Consider the following 18,950-nt stretch of genomic DNA (forward strand, 5'->3'; position numbering starts at 1 on the left):
GCTCAGAGCTGCCCTTGCCATCTCCCCCCTCCTCCAGCTGTGGAGACCTGGGGCTTTCCTGCCACCGCTCCCCTCCAGCCAGGTCCCCGCTGCCCCCGGGGGCTCCACAACACCTCCCTCCCCCCGAGGTCCCGGCAGCACCGAGCGTACAACACCCTCAACCGCCGCCCCCGCGTCCCGGCCGGCCCCTCCCCGCCGCGGCGCTCGTTTCCGGGGGGACTTTGTGCCTCGCCGTTTCCCTTCCCCCGCTCGGCCCGGCTAGCCCCGGCGGCCGCTTCCGCGATGCAGTCGCGCGCTCTGTGCGGGGCCCCGGGGCGCCGGGTACGGCTGCTGCTGCGGCACGTGCTGCGCCCCGGGCTGCGCCCCGGGCCCCGCGCGCGGCACGGCTCAGGTAACGAGCGGCGCCTGCCACACGGAGTGCGGCGTCCTGGGGTGAAGCGAGAGCAGGCTACGAGGATGATGCGAGGGCTGGAGCAGCTCCCATGCGAGGACAGGCTGGGAGAGCTGGGGTTGTTCAGCCTGGAGAAGAGACGGTTCCGAGGAGACCTTATAGCTGCCTTCCAGAACCTGAAGGGGGCTGCAGGAAAGCTTGGGAAGGGACAAGGGCATGTAGGGATAGGACGAGGGGGAATGCCTTTAAATTGGAAGGGGGAAGATTCACATTAGACATGAGGAAGAGTTTCTTCACGTTGAGGGTGGTGAGGCACTGGCACAGGTTGCCGAGGGAAGTTATGGGTGCCCCATCCAAGGAGGTGTTCAAGGCCAGGTTGGATGGGGCCTTGGGCAGCCTGGTCTCGTGGGACATGTCCCTGCCCACTGCAGGGGGGGTTGAAACTAATTGGATTTTAAGTACCCTCCAACCCAAACCATTCTATGATTCAGATAAGTAGCTGTATTATTTTAAGAGTTAGACAGAATGCCCCTTGGACAGCCCATTTGCTTTCAAGCAGTGTTTTTCCACTCTTACGTCTTGTGTGCATCATGATCTGTGCTGAACTGATGTGTCTTCTCTAGTCACCTCTGTTTGCATCTTTCCCTGTTTCAAATGCAAGGTCAGACAGAGCTGGCTCCAAAGCTCCAAATGAAGAAGAGTTTTGACTGCTGTTATGTTCACAGTAATATAAAAAATAGTCCTTGGAAAGTAATAGAATGTGCATAAGTTTTCTGGGAAAATTTATCCGTATGCATATAAATAGGAAATACAACCTGTCCCCAGCTCATCTCGCTGCACACGATTGATGGAGGTCGCTCCCTTGTGTTGTCCAGGCCTGGCAAAGGGTGCTTGCTTTCTAAAATTCCAAAATGAGTCTTAGAGTGTTTATTTGGTGGCATTTTGCTCTTGCAGGGTGGCCTGGGGACATCCTGAGTCAGGCTACTTCCTTATGGGCTGCCAGTTTGTGCTGCCATCCCTGTGTCTTCTTATGCTTCTGAGTGTTGCGTGACAGGAAAGGGCAGAGTGCAGCCACAGACACGTAGGAAGCTTTAGTTCAGCTTTCCATGGCTTCATTCAAAGCGTTTCACCTGCAGTGAAGTGAGGAGCAGTCCCGCCCCCTTTGCCTGTGAGCACTGCTCTTTGTCAGGCAGTTTATTATTACACTATCCTGCCATGCTTTCTGTGTCAGCATTGCATGGCTTTGCCCTTCCGCTAAGGCAGAGCTGTATCCGTGTCAGGAGTTGCCAAGGCTGACACGTGTTGGAGCGTGCCTGCAGCGTACGGCAGTGAGATAGGGGGTTGACCTTGAGCTTGCACATGCTAGGAAGGATGACCTGAACAGTCCTGGTGTATCCTCTGGTGACCTTTGAGACAGATGACAGGCCTGTGCAGAGCAGAAGTGGCTTTTGGAAACAGTGGCATACGCCTGTGATAGCTGGGGCTTTTCTGGATAACTGCAACAAAGATACTGAATACAGAGTGAGTGATGAGCAGCTCTAAATTAGGGGCACAGAGTGACAGCGAGTGATTCTGATGGTGTGGTACTCTCTAAAGCTCTTAATTGCACCCTTTTAATAACCATTTATCTAGATTTTTTTTTTAATCTCTTTATTAGTTGACGTGTTCATTTCTTTAAGTATGTGTTTGGCTTCTTAAAGGTTTTTCAAGAAGGAAGCCTTTGCAGAATAGATAACTATAAAATTCCTTCAAGAGTTTTTGAGTAGGAAATATTTTACTTATGAAAAGTACAGAGGAAACTAGAGTTGTGCCGTGTGCATTTGCAGCCCAGGAAGTCAACTGTATTCTAGCCTGCATCCAAAGGAGTGTGACTGCCAGGTTGAGGGAGGTGATTCTGCTTTTCTAATCTGCCCTTGTGAGACCTCAGCTGGTGTACTGTATTTAGTTCTGGAGTCCTCAGCACAGGAAAGACATGAGTCTGTTAGAGTGAGTCAAGAGGAGGCCACAAAGACGATCAGAGGGCTGGAGCACCTCCTGTATGAGGGCAGGCTGAGAGAGCTGAGGCTGTTGAGCCTGGAGAAGAGAAGGCTTTAGGGAGACCTCATAGGAGTCTTCAAATACTTAAAGTGGGCCTACAGGAAAGCTGGGAAGGACTCTCTTTATCACGGAGTTCAGTGATAGGACAAAGGGGTAACTGTTTTAGGGTGAAAGAGGGGAGATTTAGATTGGACATCAGGAAGAAATTCTTCTCCTTGAGGGTGGTGAGGTACTGGAACAGGTTGCCCAGAGAAGTTGTGGATGCCTCATCCCTGGAGGCGTTCATGGGCATGTTGGATGAGGCTATGAGCAACCTGATCCAGTGGAAGGTGTGCAAGAGGATTGGAACAAGATGATCTTTAAGGCCTCACGAACCCAAAGCATTCTATGATTCTATGATTTATCTTAAAAGAAATAGGAATAAAAGGGAACAAGTTAACAATGTGTGAACAAACATCTTACCAAGGTAGCTCAGGACTTTTCAGCCCTTTGTTGGGATGAATGACCTTAAGAACCAGAAGAAATTCAGCAGAATGAAATGACAGCAAATGTGATATTACTAAAAACACTTCATAATTTCAATGTGCTGTGGAATGTAACTTGGCAATATTCACGGATGCACTGTATATTTATATGAAGAATAAAATTATTCCCAGTTAGAATGAATGGTGGTAGTAGTTTTAGGAGAAAGATTTAAATCTCAAAGCTCTAGACAATCTTTTAGTTTATTATAGGCAGGCTAAGAGAGTGAAGTGATTGGACGAGGGGTAATGGTTTTAAGCTGTAAGAGAGGAGGATTTAGATTAGATATCAGGAAGAATTTTTTTCCTGTGAGGGTGGTGAAGCACTGGAACAGGTTGCCCAGAGAAGTCCTGGATGCTTCATCCCTGGAGATGTTCAAGGCCACCTGATCAAGTAGAAGGTGTCCCTGCCCGTGGCAGGGGAGTTGGAACTAGGTGATCTTTAAGATCCTTTCCAACCCAAACTATTCTGTTATATTCTAAGAAATAATATTAGGAATATTTGCCCTCCCAGCACCTGAGACACTTTATTAATTATAGTACTTCATCTGCCTTTATGAATTTGGGATGTTGATACTAGGAACACTGTTGATTATTTACGTTTAATTTTATTAGTTTAAATTTATAATTTGGTACCTTTTAAGTGTAAAGGAGATGATGTTGTCAGTTTTTGTCCTGTATTATGTGAAGGAGTCAGGCTTAGCTGTTTAGCTTTGTCTTTGTAATGCAAATATGGCTTGCTGGTACACAGGGTGCTATGGAGGAACTGCTAGAGCTGTCTAGTGGTAAGGCTTAGGAGAAAAAGTGCAAAACAGAGGCACACAATGACTAAAGGGTAATGGGAATAGCTAGGAAGAGTTTGGATTTGCACAGCTTATTTAATGAGGGAAACTTCAGTTATAATAACAGTGGGAAGCATGAATATCAGTTTCAAATCAGTTTTAATGGAGGTTTCCTGCTTCCTTCCAAAAGACTGAAGAAAAATCAAGGGTTTTGTAGACTGCAGAGTTATTTGTGATGAATTATTATTTTAAATGCAGTTTAAAATAATAAGCTGAACAAAGTGAAATTTTATGTAACTCGGTCCACTGATATTTAATTATTTGCATCTGCCTGTATATGATGTGGAACTTATGAAAAAATCTGACAGAATGTGCAATATCAGAGTTGCCTTAAGGGGTTGGTGGGAACAAATGCTGAGTTTGGTGAAAACTGAAAAGCTGAAATCAGTGCCTGTCACACAGTACAGGCAAAGAAGTGTCTTTTGGGTGCTTTTATGTGTACATAAAACAACTTACTCTTGGTCATTTGTGTAGACCAAAACATATGCTAGTTTCATTTGCGGTTTTCTGCATTTCTGCCTGTCCAGGTTTACTTCCTGTGCTTTCCAAAACCTGGTCACTCTAATTTTCTACTCAGACCTGTGTTTAAAGCCTAAAAGATCTCAATAATACCTACAGCAATATCTACTGAATATAACACAGTCAGCTGTGAAAACTGTATCAGACTTCAGAATCCTGTCATGCTAATCAGCGTGATCTACGTGATTGTGGTAAAAATTTATAATCTGAAAGAAGACTATGAATGGGACTATGTGTTTAGCAGGGTTTTGGAGTGGCTTTTTTCCAGGTCCGTTACTGTCCAAAGCCTAAAGTAGTGGTTGATGATGGACGTAAATGCTTTTCAGCAAATTCCCTTATCATCTTAACCTGTGTCATTATCTTGTTGATGCTCACAACTGGGAGAGTGGTTCTGACCGTATATTTTTCACTGGCAAAACCTATTTAAAAGACTTTGTTCTTTCATCTGTCTCTTAACATTCATGTAACTGTCCATTGCTTCTGTAGTTGTACTTATGGGGCTGCATTGTTGTGACCAAAGTCCAGTGATTTATGGCTTATGAACAGTTGTTGTGTCAGCACAATGGAAAAGGCAGCAAATGGAAACAGAAATTGTCAAAGCCAGTTGTCTGTGAAAGTTTGCAGAGTTATGCCTGAGTTATGTCAAATTGAGAGAAAGGATTGGTGGCAAAAAAATAGTCTTTTCTTAGACACGTTGATATAGCTGGAAGAAAGGGATGAGCTCTCAGGCAGATAAGCTTCTGTACACTCTTCAGTAGGATTTCATCACTGTTCGCATGAGTAGATGTCAGTAAATAGATTCTGAGTTTTAATATTTGTTCAAAGTTTAAATTTTCCTGTTTTACAACTGTTACAGTCCTGATAAGTGTTGATGTGTTCTGTGCATCCTGCCTATTTTACTACATAAGGCTGAAGCTGAACCTTTTTGTCAGATTCAGGGGCTCAGGATAGTTGTGTAGGAGATACTATATGAATTTTAAAGCTCTTTTTTTCTATTTTGATATCTTTTCAGTAAATGGGAAGGTTTTTTTTTTTTAAAAAAATTCTCTTGATTTTCAGTTGTTTCTTTTCAGTTGAAATACATTATTGAAATTATGCTAATGCATTTGATAACTAAGCTCAATTTAGAATAGAATGATAGTTTGGCTTTTCTGCACTGAGCAAACTGTACCTCAGGAATGCTCATGTAGTTTTAAAACGGAACACTAGGGATGGAGTGGACATCTATTACCGTATCAGTAAGAGGGGGTAGTAGATATTGCCTTCTACAGACAGCTAGCAGAAACCTCCCGCTTTTGGGCCCTCATACGCATGGGGGATTTCAACTGATGTCTTCTAGGCAGGCATTCTGGCATTGTGCATGCACTCTTGGTAGCTTCTAGAATGCTTTGGTAAAAATACTGTGATGCAGATGACCGAGAGCTTGGACTGGGTCAGCTCTTTACATTATCTACTGCTCACAAGTAGGGAAGAACTGTGGTTGGACTTCAGCACTGCAGGTTTTTATTTATTCAGGAGAGTGGTAGGTAAAGTCCTGCAGATAGCAATTGTGAAGAAGCAAGTTATCCAGGAGAGCTTGAAGATTTAAAAAAAAAACCCTAAAACCAGCTCAGGAATGAACCATCCCACAGTGCAGGAATATCTGGTGTTTCAGCAGGAGGCCTGCATGGCCAAGCATGGAACTTTTCAGTGAAGGGGGCATACAAAAGTGGAAATAAGGACAGACAACAGAAAAAGAGTGTAAAAGTGCCATTTAGTGTGTCAGGACAAAATCACTGCTATCTGGTAAACTACATATCTTTAGTCCAGAAGGACCTTGATAAACTTGAGGACTGGACCGAAAGAAATGACAAAAAGTTTAAGAAGGAAAAATGTGCTCCTGGGCTTGAGCGTTGCTGTGTGTCACTACTGGCTATGGGGGGACTGGCCGAGTAGCAGCTTTGTTAAAGAGGCTGTGGTGTTGCAGTGGATGTCTGGTTGAATATGAGCTGACACTTCATAGCAGATGTGGCGAACCACAGAATGGGCTGCATTAGGAGGAGCGTGGGCCATGGTAAAGGGAGGGTTAATCTCTAGAAATCGCTGGTGAGGCTCAGCCTGGAATGCTGTGTCTGGTTTTGAGTTCCTTATTTCTAGAGAGATAGAAATTGATGGGAGTCCACTCAAGGGCTACCAAAATTGTTAGGAGCCTTGAGCACCTAATTGTAGGGAGAAGCTGAGGCATCTGGACTTGACCCAGACCTAAGGGAGGAAAAATCCATTGGTAACTTACAAATATGATTACAAAAATTATGAACTCTACTTAATAGTGGCAAATGAGGAGTCAGTCATCACAAACTGGGGCTTGGGAGGCTCAGACTGGCTAACAGGACAAATGTTTTCACTAGGAGAGTAATGCAGCAGGGGAAGAGATTGACTGCAAAGGCTGTGGAACATCCATCCTTGAAGGTTTATTAGACTCCATCAGCCAGAGCCACAGCTCATCACATCTCACCTTGGTGGTAAGGTGATATTGAGTAGGAAGTTGGAGAAGATGACCTCCAGAGTCCTCTCCAACCAGTATTTCTGAGTGTTTTGGTAATCGATGAAATGAGCAGCTTAGCTCTTCTTTCAGTTGGTAAGGCATGTTCTAAAATTTATATATCAAGTCTATGTGAGATCATCATGGCATTAAACATATTTCAAACTGACTTTTCACTTCATAACACACTTGTAATTGAGCATCTTCAGACTCCCTGCCTTTAGGGTATGCTATTGGCCTAAACTAAAAATAGCTCTCTACTAAGATGTGATTGTAAGCTTCCTACATGGTTGGATGTCAGATAAGAGTCCGCTTTCATGTTGTGGATCCTCTACTAATGCAGAAAAATGGAGGAAAGGTGCATTTCCAGGAGTAAGTACAGGGTTTTCTTGTAATGACACTTTGGACTTTCATCAGTAAGGAGAATCATTAGCTTAAAGTAGATGATAGTTGAAAAGTCATGCATTAGCTTCAAAACTGAAAATGAAAAAAAGAAGATCTAGCAATAAGGTTGAGTAGAAATCATTTCACATTTTATATTGGAAGTAATTGTTTTGTTTTCTTAGAAGGAAAGACTTCCTTTTGCTCATAAAAAAAGGGTGACTTAAATGAAGTGGATTTTGTTGCTTAGATTGGAGCTAGGTTTTGTTGTGTAAACATCCAACCCTCCGTCAGCAGCTGTTGTTGGGCTGCAGCATCGTGGGCAGCAGCTGAGCCTCCACATCATCTGTATGCAGGGACAGCAGTGGTCAGGGAGCAATCCTGGCAAGTGTGGGAAATGTGTTTCTCTTCTTCATATTAATGTGCTTGGGAGGCTGCCAGCACCAATGTGAGGTGCAGAATAGGTTAGTGTTACCTGGTGACGGTGTGTAATGTTTGCAGCTGTGAAGATGGCCAGTAAGACCCGGCGTGAAATGAGAGAAATAAATCAGTTGTGTAGACAGGGCTACTTTTTTTTTTCCTTTTTCATTTTTCCTTCTGAATAATGTATTTAGAAAAGTGGAGGAAAAAGAAAAAAAAACAAATGCTGGAATGTGTCATTTGTGTTTCTTCAGAATAAGTTGGCTTCTTGAGGATGAGGGCTGACACTTTTCTGTGCCCTTATGGAAATATGCTGGATAGATATTAGCTAAGAGCATCTTCGGGGGTTTAGTTTTTGGTTGGTTTTTTTTTCTTTTTTTTTCTTCTTTCCTTTCCTTCACATTAGAATGAAATTGAGGCCTGGAAATATACATTTGAATATAATACAGATTTTTAAGTTTCCTGTAACAGGTGTGATCTTATCTCACAGAGATTAGCGTTAGCAGAGCTTAGCACTTTCACAGTTTTAATATGCTCTTGCTGTTTCTGGCTTTTGAGACCAGATGGATAGTCTGTGTACAACTGAATGTGTCATATACGAAGATGACTGTTGGTGTATGTTAATCTCATATAAATTCTGGACTAAAGAGGCCAAAAGTCAATAATTTCAGCCACCTAAAAACTCACTGTTCCTGGAGCTTCAGTGTAGTGCCTTATAAAAACCCTGATAATATAAAGATTTACAGATGGGAGTGGAACTGTTTCTGTTGTGCAGTCAAGAAACTAAACATGTGTAGATCTGTGCAGGGTGTTTTCTTTCGCTGTTGGAGCCTTTTCAAATTTAGTAATTTCCTTCTTTTTTTTTTTTTCTGAATGTGTCATTTCACCAGAAATATGGCAAGGAGAAGAAATAAAACTCTTTTCTGCTTCTTAAGTTTTTCAGTTGTAATGAGATACAATCTGTTTGTCCCCAGATATGACCAGCATTGCTTCAAAAAGAAGAAGAATGTCTGTGAACTTTGAGAGAAGGGACAGGCATCTTGGGTGGACTACAGGGAGGAAGTGAGATCATGCAGAGGAAAAATCAGGAGGGCTAAAGCCCAACTAGAGCTCAGATTGGCCAAGTCGGTGAAAGATAATAGAAAAATCTTTCTATAAATACATTAATAGTAAAAGAAGAACAGGGAGAATATGATCACCTTCTACGACAAAGTGACCAGCCTACTGGAGGAGGGAAAGGCTGTGGATGTATTCTTCTTGGACTTCAGTAAGGCCTTTGACACAGTTGCTCACAGCATTCTGCTTAGGAAACTGTCTGCCTCTGGCCTGGACAGGCGCACACTCTCCTGGGTGAAAAACTGGTTGGATGGTCGGGCCCAGAGAGTGGTGGTCAATGGAGTTAACTCCAGCTGCAGGCCAGTTACAAGTGGGGTTCCCCAGGGCTTGGTACTGGGTCCAGCCCTGTTCAATGTCTTTATCAATGACCTGGATGAAGGCATTGAGTGCACCCTCAGCATGTTTGCAGATGACACTAAGGTGGGTGGAAGTGTGGATCAGCTGGAGGGTAGGGAGGCTTTTCAAAGGGATCTGGACACGCTGGACCTCTGGGCTGAGACCAGTGGCATGAGGTTTAACAAGGCCAAATGCCGGGTTCTTCACTTGAGGCACAACAACCCTATGCAGTGCTATAGACTTTGGGAGGAGTGGCTAGAAAGCTGCTTGAGGTAGAAGGACCTGGGGGTCTTGATTGGCAGCTGACTGAACATGAGCCAGCAGTGTGCCCAGGTGGCCAAGAAGGCCAATGGCATCTTGGCTTGTATCAGGAACGGTGTGGCCAGGAGGTCCGGGAAGGTTATTCTCCCTATGTACTTGGCACTGGTGAGGCCACACCTTGAGTACTGTGTTCAGTTCTGGGTTCCTCTCCACAAGAGGGATGTTGAGGCTCTGGAGCATGTCCAGAGAAGAGCAACAAAGCTGGTGAGGGGGCTGGAGAACAAGTCTTATGAGGAGTGACTGAGGAACTGGGGTTGTTTAGCATCGAGAAGAGGAGGCTGAGGAGAGACCTCATTGCTCTCCACAACTACCTGAAAGGAGATTGTAGAGAGGAGGAAGCTGACTTCTTCTCCCAAGGGATAGGGGCAGGACAAGGGGGAATGGCCTCAAGCTGCGCCGGGGGAGGTTCAGACTGGATATCAGAAAAAAAAATTTCACAGAAAAGGTCACTGGGCACTGGCAAAGGCTGCCCAGGGAGGTGGTCGAGTCACCATCCCTGGAGGTATTTAGAAGGCGGGTAGATGAAGTGCTCAGGGACATAGTTTAGTGGTTGATAGGAATGGTTGGACTCGATAATCCAAGAGTTCTTATCCAATCTAGTGATTCTGTGATTCTATGAAATAATTTAAAACAGTAGTGGCATTTTTTTCTCAACATATAGGAAAAGATAGCAGGATTAGGCAATAGTTTCTTCTTGGGAGGGGGCAAGAGAAGAAGGATAGTTGATATGATACTGGCTTTTAAATAGAAGACTGCTCAAATGTGCCAAGTGTACAATAAAGCTGCATCTTCAGGAAGCTGCCTTACAAAGGTGGTAACATAAACCTCCACCGCGAGCCAGAACAAAGGTCCGTCAAATTCTACTATTCTGTATCGCAGAATGGTGAGTAGGATATGCTGGGGGAAAATAAAAGCACAGGGTGTTCATTCAGGGATGCTCTGCCAAAGTGCTCTCGTTTCCTCTGGCTGCTGCCTCTGCAGCTCAGGGGTTTCTAGGTGAAGGTGGTTGGTTTCTGTTCATTAGCCTTCAGTGGACTGAGTGCAAGAAATAATAAGCCTGCTCACCTGAGGAGCCTTTGTGGGTTACAGTAAAAAGCAGATGTAGGTATTGATGTTGTTATCTGTAAAAACTGTCTCTAAAGGAGGGTGCGCTACATTGTGTGTTGCAGTTACTGGCTAGCTGTATGTGTGTGCAAATTGCCATTTCACAGGGATGCGATTCACACCTGTCTATTCCAGATGCAGTCGAAGAAGTTCGTTGCATGTCCTGAGGCACTATTTTCATATTCCTTATTTTAGAGGGTCTGTTCAGGGTTCCGATGTTGGGTCAAGATCCTCCAGTTTCTAACCCATATTACATGGGATCTTAAACTACTCTGTGATCACCCCATGAATGAGATGTTGCCCTTGCCCTTTGGATTCTGGCTTATTTGGCATTTGTTTTGTTTCAGCAGACATAGCTCTTTGTGTACATTGGACACTGCTTGTACCTGTGTTCCCCAAAGACTGATACCAATTATTACTGCTTTCTGTTTGGGAGATAAGAAAGCAGGGGCACACCTTCACTGCCTGCCTAAGCAAGCCTGGTGCAGGCTACAGAGTCTTCATTGCAAAACCTCATGTGTATAGCTTTTGTCCACCATAGTGTGGTAACAGCTTGTGAGCTGGGTTGGAGTATTTATGGGATACTCTGTAATTTGCAGTAGAGACAAATAGTTTGAGAAATATGTTCTCAAATTATGAGTCTTGCTGATTTAACACCACCATTTTACCAAGCAGGCTGTTGTCAGTTCCTTGCCAGCTGGTGAAACACTGGAAAGACAGTCTGGGATGGCATCTCTGTTCAAAGAGTTTGGAAACCAAGTAACTAAACATGAGATTTCAAGTAAGTACAGAACAAACAAATGGGACCAGGAAATACAGCCCAGGTGCAAGTGTGTGGTAAGATTAGTGGGCTAATCCCCCCTTTGTGCTCATCTAGCTAGGAAAATAGACTCTACTGTCTTGGCTTATTGTTACTTAAAGTTCTATTAAACACTGTTAATATTTTTACTTTGTGGACAAATGCAAGTTAGAGGCAGTGTTTGTCTTCAGGCAGCAACAAACCTGTTAAAAGCTGAATGCCCTGACTGTGCATTACGGATTTTGTGTGCTAAGCTCTCTCCTCATCTTGCACATAGTTCCCTCCCAGCCTGTACTTCATGAAAATGTGCAGGGAGTGTTGGTAGCTGGAATAGTTGTGAAATTTTTGGACGTGATTAGATGTGTTGATCAAGGGTTAGCATGTTACAGATTGACATAATTACCACCAGAAGAGATGCATTTTCTGCCTAGACCAAACTCAGTTGAGTGTTTGGGTTTGGTTTTTTTTTTTTTTTAGAGACTACAGGAAATCAACTAAGGCTTTTCGATACTGTGCCAATAAAATAGGTAGTTAGAATTCTCTCCCGTAGATGATATAATCATTCCAATGTATTGAAAAAGTCTGACACCTTGTTGTCTCAGCATCTGTTCCCTATGGTGTTTTGGATGACTCTATGTATGAAAAAGTATTTACAACTTGAGCTGAGGTGATTTAAGCTAGGAGCTAATTAGTCATATACTCTTGTCGCATTGCATGTTGGCTGGGTAATGGTGAGAAAATAAACTGGCACTAATTTCCTAAGGATATATCAGGCAGCCTGCTCTTTTTAGAATGTTCAAATTCTTCCTAGCTGAGCTAATGAGAGGTGTCAACTTTTGCAAGAATCAGCAGGCTCCTAGGATGTTTTATCAACTTGGATGCGTTTTGGTCCATCCTTTAGCTGTTACCAGTGAGAAAGAGGAGTTGGAGGTGCAGCAGAAGGGAAACAGGAGATGATGCTTAAGCAGTAAGGTAGTTGTCCTTGCTTTAAAACTTAGAGAAGTGGGCAAAGCCCTGGGAGAGCCAAAGCCTAGGTCTTTACTCCCTGCGGTGCTCATGTCTATCGTCCAGTGATTTTTTTAAGCTATATAACACTTTCTAGAATGGGGACCAGGACTTTGAGCTGTTGTGGGACTTTCTTTTGGAGTGAGTTTGAATGCTTCAGGCTGAAGAGGGCACAGTACTCTTCGGTGCATTGGAACTGCAAATTCAACAGGGGCCAAGAAATGATCTAAAGCTTTGAACTGCTGCCTAGTCATTAGCTTGGCCCCTGCTCTGTTTGGGACCATTTCACTTCCTGGCTCCTACACAGATCTGCCAGAGTAGGGTGCTCTAGCAGGGAGGGTGGGAACTGCTTGGTGCTGCTTATCTGTAGTAAAGGCGATGAGCCTTTGGCCACCTTTTACTTATCAGTGCTGCTATTACTAAGGCTTCCACTTTCTGGCAAGCCGTTGAAGCAGTTTATTGTCACTTAAGATGTGAGATCAGCCACCATCTTATGACCTTTTGCAAATATTTTAAGGGAAAAAGAGGGCGCTGATTATTTGGACTTCAGAAGTAACATAAAGACCCACATGCAGGCATGTATGTCAGGCTCCGAATCCCAGTCTCGGCGTTATTGTTAAGCCCTTAAATTTGGGTGGAAATTGGCTATTACCATTTTTTTCTCTGCTTCCTATCTGTTGCTGTAGGTGATTCTCCTCTGGCTGCTATAAATCTAGTCCTAAATGTGGAACTTTTGCCATGGATTGTGTGAGTCATGTCAGAACCTGGGGATTTTTGGCCTTGTGAGATCTGCAGTAACATCTGGGTACACTGGAAGAGAACTGCAATGGAATGCAAAACTAGAGTCACTGCTAGCTGAAAGGATTACTCCTCTGTGTATGAGAGGAGTTTTAGTTGCCTCTGTCAGTTTGGAGAAGCTTCCTCTTCATCCCACTCTGATTCTAGCATTGGTCTTCAGACTCTTTGACTCCTTAAGCAGTGCTGGAGATAGGTGGCTGTAAGCCGTGTCCTCTTGAATGCAGTAGGACAAGGTTAAAAACAACAGCAGGATTTTTAGAGTTGGATCTTGTTCGTGGGCTGTGTCTTTTCTACATCTTATTTATCAGAAAAGCACAAGCTAAAAAACAGTTCCAAAACTTGGCCTCAGTTCATGGAAAGGTACTATGATCGCAGTACTGGGGCAAAACTGCACCCCTGCTTAGAAGTCTTACTCCAGTAATCCTCTCCATCCTTGCACATGCACTGCAGTGCCTGTTGGGCGGTGAAGCTGATGGGATCATAGAGTCATAGAATGGTTTGATTTGGAAGGGACCTTAAAGATCATCCAGTTCCAACCCTCCTGCCATGGGCAGGGACACCTCCCACTAGATCAGGCTGCCCAAGGCCCCATCCAACCTGGCCCTGAACACCTCCAGTGATGAGGCAGCCACAACTTCCCTGGGCAACTTGTGCCAATGCCTCACCACCCTCATTGTGAAGAAATTCTTCCTTATGTCTAGTCTAAATCTGCCCCTCTCCAATTTATAGCCATTCCTTCTCGTCCTGCCACTATGTGCCTTTGCATAAAATCCCTCTCCGGCTTTCTTGTAGTCCCATTCATAGTATCATAATATAGTTAGGGTTGGAGGGGACCTTAAACATCATCCAGTTCCAAACCCTGCCATGGGCAGGGACGTCCCACTAGATCAGGCTGCCCAAGACCCCATCCCCCCAGGCCTTGGGCACTTCCAGGGACGGGGCATCCCCAACTTCCCTGGGCAACCCGTTGCAGTGTCTCAACACTCTCATAGTGAAGAAATTCTTCCTAATGTCTAGTCTAAAGCTGCCCCTCTCCAGTTTATAGCCATTCCGCCTTGTTCTGTTATCACAAGCCTTTATGAATAGCTCCTCTCCAGCTTTCCTGTAGGCCCCCTTCAGGTACTGGGAAGTCACTATAAGCTCTCCTCTGAGCCTTCTCTTCTCTGGGCTGAACAAGCCCAACCCTCTCAGCCTGTCCTCGTACGGGAGGTGCTCCCTTCAACAGCAGTAATGGAAAAAACATTGTTTTACTAGAGTCATCTTAGCTTCATGTTGTTAATACTCTTGAACTAATTTGCATGGCCCAGATGGTCTTTTGAAAAGAAATAAGCTCATTTTCTTGGCTTCAGGGGTTCTGGGTGTTGTGCTGTTTTTCTGTGATGACCGCTGCCTTGGTGCTCGCCCATTTCCTGTCTGCAAACCAGATTTCACTTCTGATTTTCATGAGAAAGTACACAGGGCATATCTTGCAATTTAATTCAAGCCTGTGGATGCAGAAAGACAGGTAAGACAGGCAAGTCCTAGTAAGAGGCAAGAAAATAAAATGGCCAGGTGCTTTAGTTTAGGGGAAATCTGGAACAAGAAGTGCTTGAGACCTCTTAAAGCTTGAAAAGGTGCCAGGTTCTGCAGCCATACCAGTCAGAGAGTGCAGAAAGGACCTGCTGACACGAATGTATGATTTTGTACCTTCAACCTTTCAGGCTGTTTAAAACTCAGGAAAATCATCACCCCAATAAGTGTTTCTCACCACTAGCTCTGCAGATAAACAGTCTAAGGATTTCATTTCAATAAATCAACAGCAGTAGCTGGAGTGGGGTTCTGTAGTAAGCTTGAACTTCATTCCTCCCAACAAAATAAGTTATGGTTATAACAACAGCAATAAACGAAAAAAGTCAAGGAATATTAAGTGTAAATTGTCTTGGTACCTGATCTGTTGAAAAGTAGCTGAGCCTAATTAGTAAATTAACAGTTTTCTAATGCATTAGAAGCTGCTTTCTGAACACGCAGTCAGCTTTACCGTAACAGGCTTATGCTTTAAACTTCTTATATAAGGACATTAAACACTTTAAAAGTATCTGGGAACTAACAGACTTCTTTTCTCTTTTTTTTCTTTAGGTGATACTGTCACTATTGGAGATGTGTCTTTTAAACTCAAAACACCTAAGAACCCAGAACTTGTTCCACAGAACTACAGTAAGAATCTGCTTTTCTTTTGAATGGATTTCAAGGCTTTATTTACTTACTAAAGTCACCTGAATGACTTTGCTAAAATTATCTAAGAGGTATGTTTTGAAAAAGCTTGCAATGTAGGGAATGCTGTCTTTGCTGAGTTCTTTACTTTATCTCTGGTTCAGGTGGCTATATAGGAATCTCTTAACTTTGAATGTAACGTGTCCCATTGGTCAGTGGGCAGTAAAAGGGCCGTTTGTGTATACTTAAGTATTCTGCTCAAAAGGGTTCTTGTCTATCTCATTCTAAAAATAATACAACAATCTCAAATCGTTTGGTCTTAAAACTGTGGCAGCCTAAAATTATTGTTTGTTTGCAATATGATTATTTGTCCATGGAGTTTTCTTCTGTATGGCAGATGTATGGTGTTTTTCTACTCTGGTGCTTAGTATTCCCAGATTGTCATGTTATTATTGTCAGCAAACACAGAGATCTTTGCAGTCCATCAAGTTAATAGGAAGTCAATTACGTAGTGGTAAAAAATGTTATCAGATACTTACAGAAGTCACAGCCAATTATACACATTAACAATGCTCATACATATACTTACAACAAATTCACGTTATATTTTGATACATTATTAAAAAAGCTGTGGATTTGCAGCCATCCGCATTTCCTGTTTGTTGAAAATACATGGCTTCTTGAGCCTTTCCTTTTGCATGGTGGATCAGCAAGTGAATCATGCTTTCATTGTGACGTTTTCCTAGCACAGTACAGGCCAACTATTTCCTAAGGATCTAAAATGTTCACTTGCCATTTGTTCGGTACTTCCACATGCAGGCTGCTGGATGTCTGGCATTGAAATAAAAAAAAAACAACCCATGAACAACTGATTTTTCCACCTAGATAAATTCTCAGACCAAACTCAAGCACACGTGATATTCTAAAGGGATGTGTAAGTCTTTTACTGTACTTAGACGTGTCCAAGCATTGAGAACTCCCAGTGGCTCTCATCACTGGGCTTGCGAGGTCCTACAGTTGGAATCTGAGGATAGTCACTCACTTCAAGCCAATTTGCTTTCTAACATATCTAAATCAATTCCATGATATTTTGAAAAGGACATCAAGAAAACTGCTGGGACAATGGCATTCTTAGGGGATGGAGGATGGTGGGGTTATTTGGTTTGGTTTGGTTTGGTTTGGTTTGGTTTTAGAACAGTGGCACTGATAATATCAGTAGTAGACTTGCCAATGCACAGCTGGCAGGATGGGATAACTGCTGGGTGAGGGATACTGAGGGCAAGAGGGATGTTACAGGTGTACAGGGAATCTTACTGGTACAGTGTCAGAAAGGGCAGGGGCTGCTGTATGAAGGTTCATATTGTTGTGTTCTTAGGCTATAGTAATTAATTTCATTTGACAGGCTTAAGGTGGCCCTACTTGAGCAGGGGGGTTGGACAAGATGACCTCCAGAGGTCTCTTCCAACCTCAATTATTCTGTGATTCCTTATTTTGTGGTAACTGTGGGATAGTACATCTGTGTTACTCTTGGTGTGTTTAGGTTACTGTTCCTTAGCACTCTTCTGGTATGCAACCTTTCTTCTGAAGTATTTGCCCTTTGAGAGCTGTAGCAGGAACGCAGAGGTGGATTTTGCTTGCTTTCAGTCTTTGATGGATGTGAAGTCTGCCGGTAGTCTACTAGGCCAAATTTCTGATCTGCGTCTGGATCATGGGCTGCTGAATTCCCATATCCCACTTAAGGAATGGGATCCATCACACTGTGATGCTTTCCTTCCAGGTGATCTATAGTACCAAAGATACCATATGACATGTCTCAGAGACTGCTGTTACAGGGTAGCCCGTGAGGAAAGATTTTCTGCTTTAGGCTGTAATGACACTTCCCCTATCTTGTGATCACCCTGGGAATGTGGCTGAACAGTTGAGAAATGCTGCTCTGTTTCATTACTTTTTATAGCTTCTTAAACGATCAATTTCTGATTTTCATTGTTTATTCTGTATGTCTGTTCTCTCATCTTTACCATGACTAATGTGATGTGTTTCGCTGGTTTACGTTTCTTGTAGACTGTTTTGTTTTCTGGTTTTCTGTGCCCTGCCAGATGTGTTAATTTTAACAATTAGGCCTCCCTGCCTTTCACTCCTCGAAACCATGCCGTTACATGTTTTGGGTCAATCTGCACTTTTTAGCAAGATAAATGATATTTCTACATTGCTATAGCAGTATCTCATTTAGTTCTTTGGGCTGGGAAGAGAAAAGAATTATGAAAACATTTGGTAGACTCAAAGAATAAAAAATTTTTCTAGTTAACAATAGTAAGAAAGAAAAAGTACTTGAAAACTAATCTGATAGCAAAAAATTATTAAAAATGGAATGCATACAATGATGGGATCAGCTAAAATATGCTACTACAACTAAAAGAAATGTTTGTGAGCACATATTAGGTGTATTATTAGTTGTTTCTCTTTCTTTTTTTTTTACTATTCATGACTGAAAGGAGCCGGTGTCATGCTTGGGATACTGTTTTTCATCAGTATTCATGTACTTATAGTAGGAATTCTTAAAGTACAAAATTTAGCTTAAAACCATAAATATCTAAAGTAGTTAAAATTAGTTAAGGTGTAATACTCATGTATTTAATAGCCCAAAATAATCAAATACTTGAGTACAATTTCCTTGCATATTTAAATTTAGGATTTTTTTTTATCCCTTAGTGCTTCAGTTTTATGGTTATGCTACTATGGAGAACAAAGGAATAGAAAGAAAGAATAGAAAGAAATAATTTGGTTGTCCACTTAAGTAGTAAAAGTCTCTGAAACGGCCTCAGACATTCATAGAATCATAGAATCACCAGGTTGGAAAGGATCCACTGGATCATCGAGTCCAACCATTCCTAACACTCCCTTAAACCATGTCCCTAAGGACTTCATCCACCTGTTCCTTAAACACCTGCAGGGAAGGCGACTCGACCACCTCCCTGGGCAGCCTGTTCCAGTGCCCGATGACTCTTTCCGTGAAGAATTTTTTTCTGATATCCAGCTTATCTGAACCTCCCCTGGCGGAGCTTGAGGCCATTCCCCCTTGTCCTGTCCTTTGTCACTTGGGAGAAGAGGCCAACTCCCTCCTCTCCACAATCTCCTTTCAGGTAGTTGTAGAGAGTCTCCCCTCAGCCTCCTTTTCTCCAGGCTAAACAACCCCAGCTGTCTCAGCCGCTTCTCATAAGACTTGTTCTCCAGCCCCCTCACCAGCATCGTTGCTCTTCTCTGGACATGCTCCAGAGCCTCAACATCGCTCTTGTGGTGAGCGGCCCAGAACTGAACACAGTACTCAAGGTGCAGTCTCACCAGTGCCAAGTGCAGAGGGAGAATAACCTCCCTGGATCTGCTGGTCACACCGTTTCTGATACAAGCCAAGATGCCATTGGCCTTCTTGACCACCTGGGCACACTGCTGGCTCATGTTCAGTCGGCTGTCAACCAGCACCCCCAGGTCCTTCTCCTCTGTGCAGCTCTCCAGCCACCCTTCCCCCAGTCTATAGCACTGCATAGGGTTGTTGTGCCCCAAGTGCAGGACCTGGCATTTGGTCTTGTTGAACCTCATGCCACTGGCCTCGGCCCAGCGGTCCAGCGTGTCCAGATCCCTTTGAAAAGCCTCC

General features: G+C 43.4%; 1 protein-coding gene across 3 annotated transcripts in view; it reads left to right on the forward strand.

The window, feature by feature from the left end:
* The first annotated feature begins 233 nt into the window (after positions 1-233).
* The window catches only part of VWA8 (von Willebrand factor A domain containing 8), a 186,201-nt gene continuing 167,484 nt past the window's right edge, over positions 234-18,950 (forward strand). The window contains exons 1-2 of one of the 3 annotated variants that reach the window (XM_054058259.1): positions 234-391; positions 15,227-15,304. In XM_054058259.1, coding sequence (XP_053914234.1) covers positions 283-391; positions 15,227-15,304 — 187 coding nt within the window. In that variant the 5' untranslated portion in view covers positions 234-282. Of the gene's footprint in view, positions 392-14,596; positions 14,616-15,226; positions 15,394-18,950 lie in introns of those variants that run through there. The other 2 variants (XM_054058269.1, XM_054058276.1) reach the window with 2 other exon arrangements.

This window comes from Cuculus canorus, chromosome 1 (assembly GCF_017976375.1).
Source record: "Cuculus canorus isolate bCucCan1 chromosome 1, bCucCan1.pri, whole genome shotgun sequence".
NCBI classification, from domain to species: Eukaryota; Metazoa; Chordata; class Aves; order Cuculiformes; family Cuculidae; genus Cuculus; species Cuculus canorus.